At 39.0% G+C, this 9,031-nt stretch overlaps 1 protein-coding gene across 3 annotated transcripts in view; it reads left to right on the forward strand.

Annotated features, from left to right (window-relative positions):
* cacnb4b (calcium channel, voltage-dependent, beta 4b subunit) overlaps nucleotides 1-7,950 on the forward strand; it is a gene marked incomplete at its 5' end in the record, with an annotated part of 29,494 nt that extends 21,544 nt beyond the window's left edge. For 2 of the 3 annotated variants that reach the window (XM_081381748.1, XM_081381749.1), the window contains 6 exons: nucleotides 176-234; nucleotides 398-507; nucleotides 2,343-2,494; nucleotides 2,610-2,705; nucleotides 3,115-3,303; nucleotides 5,783-6,184. In XM_081381748.1, the coding sequence (XP_081237874.1) occupies nucleotides 176-234; nucleotides 398-507; nucleotides 2,343-2,494; nucleotides 2,610-2,705; nucleotides 3,115-3,303; nucleotides 5,783-6,067 (891 nt within the window). In that variant the 3' untranslated portion in view covers nucleotides 6,068-6,184. Of the gene's footprint in view, nucleotides 1-175; nucleotides 235-397; nucleotides 508-2,342; nucleotides 2,495-2,609; nucleotides 2,706-3,114; nucleotides 3,304-5,782 lie in introns of all 3 variants that reach the window. The other variant, XM_081381750.1, reaches the window with a different exon arrangement.
* Nucleotides 7,951-9,031: the final 1,081 nt, after the last annotated feature.

The raw sequence follows: 9,031 nt of genomic DNA on the forward strand, positions 1-9,031 counted from the left end.
TGTTCAGAGAAGGGCTCATTCAGCCCATCAGGCAATTGTTTAAGCATGTATGGGTTAGAATACGGGTATTTTTAACATGAAAAGTTGCTTAATGCACCTTTAAATATGAAATTGTTATATAAATATATATTTAAGTTTAGATGTTTTAAAAATACGCTTCATATCTTTTGTACAGGTCACTGATATGATGCAGAAAGCTCTTTTTGACTTCTTGAAACACCGGTTTGATGGCAGGTAAGTAACAAAAGTGGTTTATAGATGATTACAATGTCATTTCAAAATATCATCTTCCTGCACAACTCTTGTAAAAGATGGAGATTACAAACAGGGTGTCTGATATGTTATAATTACAGATTTGCACTGCAGCTATCTACAGATCATGTATTTATCGTCCTAGGATAACTATCACACGTGTGACAGCAGACATCTCACTGGCAAAGAGATCAGTGCTTAACAATCCCAGCAAGAGAGCCATTATTGAGCGCTCAAATACCAGATCCAGTCTTGGTAAGATATAGAGAGAGCCTAAACATAACTGGCAAAGGGTTGTTAAAGAAATATTCCAGGTTAAATTTAAAGTGCCCATATTATGCTTTTTCGGATATTACCTTGCATGTAGTGTGTAATGTAGCTGTTTGTAAATATAAAAGTTCTGCAAATTTTCAAAGATCAAAGTGCATGATAAATGAAGTTATTGCCCAACACTGAACTGACTTCAGCTGAACAATGACACTATTTTCTTTTTAGAGCTGCTTTACAGCCGAATTAAACTCTGTTTGCATATTTTCCTGTTGATCACTGTAAAGCTGCTTTGAAACCATCTGTATTGTATAAAGCACTATAAAAATAAAGGTGACTTAACTTGACTCCCATAAGAAAGAACTGATTCTGAACTGCCTTAAACGAGTCGTCGGTAATTCCAGTCTTACTTCCTGCACAAACCTACGTAGGTTTATAACAAATTTGCATAATGTCAGCTTATGGTCTTCATTCGCTGCCCGTGAACGTCTACTTTGACCCGCCCTCAAATACTGTAGTTGTAGCTGAGGCCTGGAAGATTTTGGTTTGTGTTGTCGAGAAGACGTTGTTTTCTGCACTGTGAATCAACTTTCCATCAGGCTCAGGCTCGAATTAATACAGTAAAACCAACACCATTGTTAGTGTTTGTATCACTGTGAATAAGTGCTGATCAAGCCTCCGGTGCTGAAATTCAGATATAGTAATGGGCATTTCATTTCCAACACGTGCTGTAAGCGGTAGACCAATCACAACAGACTGGGCTATCTGACCAATCAGAGCAGAGTACGCTATCGGAAAGGAGGGGTTTAGAGAAACTGAATCCTTTATCGAACTGTTTCAGACACTGTAATGGCGCTTTTCCACTGCATGGTACGGTACGGCTCGGTTCGGTACGGCACGCTTTGGCGCATTTCCACTGCATGGTACGGTACGGCTCGGTTCAGTACGGCTCACTACTGGCGCATTTCCACTGCATGGTACGGTACGGCTCGCTTCGGCTCCAAGAGGTTCCTTGAGGTTCCAAGCGTACCGTACCGATACTAAAATGTGACGTGAAAACACTGCAGATCACTGATTGGTCAGACAGAATCATCTCTACCAGCGTCATTGTATTTACAACACGAGACACTAAACCCGCTAGATTTAAATAGCCAGTAGACAACAGCCAACCTGTTTTTAAAGTATTTGCTTCAAAAAAAGATTATAAACAAAAAAGAAATGGCTGAATCGTGGTCAGTGGACGAGGTGCAGACGTTCCTCTCATCAGTTGCCGAGGAGTGGATGGGGAAACACGGAATGAAAAATTCGTATTTAATATGATGTCATGGTAGTAGAGACGGCAACTATAACGATCAGTCCACTTTGAAGCGGTACTAACTGCAGTGGAAAAGCAAACGAGCTAAAGCGAGCCGAACCGTGCCGTAACGAGTCGAGTCGTACCACGCAGTGGAAAAGCGAAGCGAGCCGAACCATTCCGCGCCGAGTCGAACCGTACCGAGCCGAACCGAGCCGTACCATGCAGTGGAAAAGCACCATAAGAGAAGTGGTAATGCTGCAATGTATATTATGAGAAAATGAAAGTGTTTTTTGCCCTTGGATGCATGTAATCCTATTGTAGGAGACCTCCAAAATGAAATTAGGAACCTTTAAAATAGCATAATGGGGCACTTTAATCCAACATACTGCAATCAAATGCAATATACAATCGTATACACCACATTCTCAAGTGTCAAAATGAATCACTTCCAAGTTCTGCTTTTTTTTCTATTAAGTGTGCAAACTTTAAACTAATATCTAACTCTTTGTGTGATATGCATGTACAGCTGAGGTACAGAGCGAGATTGAGCGCATATTTGAACTAGCTCGCTCACTCCAGCTGGTTGTGCTGGATGCAGACACCATCAACCATCCTGCTCAGCTGTTGAAGACTTCACTAGCACCCATCATCGTCCATGTCAAAGTGTCCTCGCCAAAGGTGCGACATTCAGAGACGCTCTTGTGTCATGATTTTAGTGTTTTACTAGAAAAAGATCAAACTTAAAATCTGACCTTACTGTTCTTGCTGCGTAACCAACTCTTCTGTTCTGTAGGTCCTCCAGCGGCTCATCAAGTCCAGAGGAAAGTCACAGAGTAAACATCTCAATGTACAGCTCGTAGCAGCAGATAAACTAGCACAGTGTCCTCCGGTGCGTCTTCCTTTACGTACAAACCTAAACACACATGGATGGAAAATACAGAAATGACTCCAGCTTCATGTATTTTTAACCTCAGGCGGTTACACTTTATTTCCATAGTCCACTTTAGTTTTAACTAACTATAAGTAACTTTGCAATTAAATGTCAACTAACTCTCATTAGAGTATTAGTAGACTGTTAGGTTAGGGTTAGTAGAATAGGTTGACATGTACTTGCAAAGTTACTGTCAAGTTAGAATGTCTGTTGGGGACCATTAAAATAAAGTGCTTCAGACAGTCTAATACTCTGACTGGTAGTTACTTATATTTAGTAAAATGTGTAAAGATGACTATCAAAATAAAGTGTTGCCCATCACTCTAATACTTTGTCAATATTTTTGAATGTGTTTTCTTTTTAACAGGAGATGTTTGACATCATCTTGGATGAGAATCAGTTGGAAGACGCATGCGAGCACCTGGCGGAGTATCTTGAGGCGTACTGGAAGGCCACCCACACCTCCAGCAGTACCCCACTCAACCCTCTGCTGGGCAGGAACCTCGGCCCTGCTGCCCTGGCCCCTTACACTACGTCTGCCATATCCGGCCTGCAGGTGCGCAGTCACACACGCACATCTCACTCACACAGATGGCTACTTAAAGGGTTAGTTCACCCAAAAATGAAAATTCTGTCAGTAATTACTCACCCTCATGTTGTTTCAACCCCGTAAGACTTTCGTTCATCTTCGGAACACAAATTAAGATATTTTTGGATGAAATCTGAGAGCTGGCTCACTCCTTCATAGGATTCTACGCAATTTCATTCTGCCGGTCCAGAAAAGTTAGTAAATACATCGTTAAAATAGTCCAAGTGACTACAGTGGCTTAAGCTTAAGTTTATCAAGCGACGAGAATACTTTTTGTGCGCAAAAACAAACAAAAATTACGACTTTTTTCAACTATTAATTTTCTTCTGTGTGGGCCTGTGACGTAAGTTCACGAGAGCACCACGGCGCATGCGCGAGAACTGAGAAGATGACGCTCATGATCATTTGATGGAAAAGTGTGAAAGGTAAGCCATTAATTTTGCGGCATTGGTAAGGCACTATTACGTTTTCTCGTTAGTTTCTCGCGATTCGGACATCCAGGAAATGCACACTTTAGAACCATTTTAAACACTACATCGAGACCCATTTGCATCATCTTCACAGTTTTCGTGCATGCGTCGTGGCGCTCTCGTGAACTCACTCAGAGGCCCACACAGAAGAAAATGAATAGTTGAATAAAGTCGTTATTTTTGTTTGTTTTTTTGTGCACAAATAGTATTCTCGTCGCTTGATAAACTTAAGGTTGAGCCACTGTAGTCACTTGGACTATTTTAACGATGTCTTTACTAACTTTTCTGGGCTGGCAGAATGAAATTACCTAGAAGCCTATGAAGGAGTGAGACAGCTCTCAGATTTCATCAAAAATTTCTTAATTTGTGTTCCGAAGATGAACAAAAGTCTTACGGGGTTGGAACAACATGAGGGTGAGCAAATACTGATAGAATTTTCATTTTTGGGTGAACTAACCCTTTAACACATGGAGCCAGATTAACTAAACATGGCCGATTACCATGAGAGTGATTCCAAAAAAAAAACGCTGATGGGAGTGGAAAGTTCTGCATGTGATCTACTGATGACGTGCAAATTAAAGAACACAGATGCAGCTGGATCATTTTCATAATGACAAACGCAATATACCAATTAGCGTCTGGTTTAAGACACACAAATACCAGTAAATTGACTAGCACAAACCTTAGTAAATCACCTTGCATGAGTAATTTAAATACTCTCCTCCCATAAATTTAGCGTCTTAAAGGGAAACTTCTACAAATACATATGCAATAAGGTCAGCTGCAAAAATAACCGTGTCCACGCCTTTTCAGCGCTTATTTCGATTTTATTTTCCTCTAAACCACTAGCACTTTCCAAAAATGTTGTTGATCCTTGACGCGATCGTGGCCAGCAGCCCAAAGTTGATTCTGCGCTAATTTGATCTAATATTTGATGTTTTTTAAAATGTTGTAGATTTAAGTAGCAAATGAGAATCGCTAAAATTATTGAATATATTTTGAGACAAAGATCTTCTTAATGATTTTCATTAATGCTAATTAAAGCAACAGTTTTTCAATAAGGTACGAATATGTAAAACTATGTATTTTGGGTAAAAGGCAGTCTTGCTGTCGGGGCGAAAAGCACAATAATTAACATGATAATAAACAGCTGGCTGGCTTTTCCATTTGTTGACATGACATGGTTAGATTCACATGGTAAATATTATATAGTAAGTTGAGTGTCCACCTTAGAGGTAATCACCATATTTATAATGAAACCATCATATTTAAAAATATGATATTAATCATGTCGTATAATAAAATATTTATTGTTACTCCTGTAAATCTATATTAAATTGTTATGAGATCTCCTTAATAATTCCTGCTTTCAGAATCTTTTTGAAATAATTTTCTTTCTGTATTTTTAAAAAATATATTTTTATAAGAACATATTTTAATGACAGTATATTTAAAATTAATTGTTTTATTTATCAAAATAAACAGAAAATAGTACAAACTTTGCTAAAGTGGTCGTTTTGAACAAGTATTAACTTAGACATTATTCAATACATATTATTTTACCTAATGTATTTCTATAAATAATGTGTGCCTTTTGCCCCATGCTGGTGAGCCTTTCATTTACTCACCCTCAAGATGTTCCAAACCTGCTTTCTTCTGCTGAACACAAAACAAGGTATTTTGAAGAATTTCGGTAACCGAATGTCTGAATTTTTTTATCCATACTATGGAAGTCAATGATGTCCATCAATTGTTTGGTTACCGACATTCTTCAAATGATCTTCTTTTGTGTTCAGCAGAAGAAAAAAATTCCCTTTGTGTTGTGAGCATAAATAGCGTTTTTTATATATAGGGTACAATGGGGCTAAAGGCACACCTCAAGAAAAATGTGCTTTTCACTACTCCCATTTTCATTTTTGGGTGAACTATCCATATCCCAGTGCTGGCTCTTACTCTATTTGGTACTTGTACATCAGAATCAACAGGGACAAAAAACACGGCACGCCAACCACACCGGGGACAACTCCACCCCCAACGAACGGCGCAACCTGATGACCTCAGATGAGAACTACCACAACGAGCGAGCGCACAAGGGACGTAACCGGGGCTCCTCAGGCTCGCAGCACGGCGGCAGCGGTCGAGACCACCACTACATGGAAGAACAGCAGGGCTACCAGGACCCCTACCAGGACACCTACAAGCCCCACCGCAACCGCAGTTCCCCAGGCAGCTACAGCCAGGACTCAAGACACCGGCTCTGAGCCACCCTGCCCCGTTTCGTCCTCCAAGCCTGAGCCACAGAGCCACCGAGCCAAGATGGCTTCTGTCCACAATTGTATACATCTTCCATTATGTTTTCCTTTTGTTAGGGTCTCTTGAGCTACAAAGCAGAAACTGTTTAGCCCCTCCTGAACCTTCGCCATCTGACCAAAGCCTGCATTTCCACCTGCTTATTCGAGGCTCAATGTGTCTGCCCGGGGAAAGAGGACCTTTTAACATGCAATTGGAGACAGTTGTTATGCTTTCACATGTTAATATGCTTGTTGACTTTTCGTTTTGTCTATTCTGTTGAAAAAAGGCAGGTTTTCCTTCTTCCAAGCAACCATTTAACTTCAAAATGGAATTGAATGATTGGTTGGCCCTTAAAAGCAAATATTCTGTGAAGCTAGCAATAGCAGAGAATCGGAGAGTTTCAAAGGGTGTATGCAGGATCCCTGAAAACCGAATAAGGAGCTCAGTTAGTCTTTATGTCATTATTGCCAGCATGTTACCTGACCGCATGCTTCCCTTGTCATTAGTGCATAACTTGAGCGGACAGACCAATAAGCAGGGCCCCGAGAAAGTGGCTGCCAAACTGGAACATTTCAATAATAATGTAACACAAACCTACTGCCAGCTATCTTTTTGTTACAGAAATGGAATCTTAAATACAATGACCTTTGGAGTTTTCCAAAGCCTCGAAATCTTAGGCGGAGGAATTTCCACATAACTTCTGCCGTAAACAGCAGGAATCTCAGATTCAGCCACAGACAGCCACTCATCTGTGCAGTTTAGCATGACGCACTGCATCCAGTGCCATGGACTCGTTTCTTGACAGGCATTCATTTCCAGTTAGGAAGACGGCTTAAAGAGATGCATAACATAGGAATGCTGAAGAACAAAAATGTCGCTGTGATTTAATCCTCAGTAGAGTTGGAAAGCAAGACTTTTTATGATTCATTTTCGTCATTTAAAAGCATAAATTATGGCACTTTGGTATATTGTAATTTAAGTAGATCCATCTTTTCTCTAAAAAAAACCCACCATCAAAGACCTCAACACTAAATGTAACTCTAGGACGAAAAGGTTAGTTTAGCTCTGATTCTTTAGGAGTGACTGGCACCCTGTTCTCCACCCTGCCAACTGGAGCAGCTGCCGTCCAGATCTCAAATTCTTACAAACTAAACCCGCAGAGTGTTGTTTTTCTGATCATACGTTTTCAGGGTGAAAGGGACTGGCCAAGAACAAGTAGATCCTCGTATGGAAGCAGTTCACACCTAGACCTGAAACTTACAGACACGAGGCCTTGGCAAACCATGGATTTCCTCGCCTGCATATTCTCGCCTTATTGATTTATGCTAGTTTGTGCATTTTCAAAAGAATACATTTTAAAGAAAAAACTAAACTCTGAAAAACGAAGGGCCGCAACGAGTACATTCTGTATGCATTTGTCTATGAGCATGCTTCTCTGTTAATTATATAATGAGGATGAATGAACATGAGGAATTTGGCAGTCGATGCCAAAAATGGACTAAACAAAAAATCTGAAATCTCTGAATTTGCTGCCTGAGACAATCAGATGGAACTTCTCTGTAAAACCGGAACGTTGTTCATCCCTTCCCATCATCCTGCTCTCTCCCGTTTCACAGCAGCTTCATCTGAGCTCCAGACAAAAGATTAAAAATGTGTCAATTTTTCCTTTTTTTTTTTTTGTGAAAGTTGAAAATTGAAGATGGAAATGCAAAATTGCATGCATATCATTTTAATTTATTACAAATTTGAAAGAAAAAAATGTTTTATGGAATATAATTGTGTAAAAGGCAAATCTAGCAGTATTTAAGTTCTTTTACAAAAAAGAAAAGAAGAAAAAATAAATGGTCATTTTGAAACTGTCATATTTATTTATTCATTTTAGATTTTTTGGACCCGTTGGTTTATTGGCGTCTCAAAGGACATGGTAATACCATGGTAAGGATATAGTATGAGTGACTATTAAGCAGGTGCATTTTGAAAAGCTTATTTTAAAATACATTTCTATATGGTTTAAAACATGTGTCAATACTGCATTGTACCATCTCAAGGTACTAATATACAATAAGCTATATGAAAGTTTACAGGGCTCAAACTCATAAAACGGTGATGTTTATTTAAAAAAAAACTATTTAATACTTATATATTTGTTAACTGTACAAAATCATTGCAACAGGATTGACAGCTTGCACCTTACAAAAACACAAGATAATAGAAATAGAGATTGGCCTCACAGAATTAATCTCTTTTCAGGAAGCCACGTTTAAAAATACATAAAAGTTAAATCAATTACACTATCGAGGAACACAAGATGGGTTTTGTAGAATGCCCCAGATATTGTTAGACCACAACAACCAAGGAAAGCGACTTTTATTACTTGCATGCTTTATAAAATAGCCTTTCATAGCCTACGAGGCTATGTCTTAGCATTTTATATTTGCACATTTTACAAATTAAATCCTTTAATATACAAATTATATTCCTGTATATAGGCTACAGCGACAAAAAAATAAAAATGAACTGAATGTTGGGACGGATAGTTAAGGGACAGAAGCCAACATAGAAACCATCTAGTCCAGGATGCACCTCAATAATCATATTATTAATTCAATATACAGGCTTTTAAATTATGGTAACTTTTTAATGTCGAGTTAGCTAACGTCGTCGTCTTGTTGTATTGTATTAGTTTAGTAAAAGCATCCGCTGAAGTCTATTGCAGATATAGATATTCATACATGCGTAGGCTATAACTAGTTGCAGACGCACAGTGCTCTCGAGGGTTCACCGACCGGATCTGACCGTTCCAATATGGCGGATGGCTTTAACATAACGACCCCTAGAGAATCTATGGAATCTATAGGTAGATCTATAGGAATCTATGTATGTATAGATAGATAGATAGATAGATAGATAGATAGATAGATAGATAGATAGAT

This window comes from Scardinius erythrophthalmus (assembly GCF_964197995.2).
Source record: "Scardinius erythrophthalmus genome assembly, chromosome: 12".
Lineage (NCBI taxonomy): Eukaryota > Metazoa > Chordata > Actinopteri > Cypriniformes > Leuciscidae > Scardinius > Scardinius erythrophthalmus.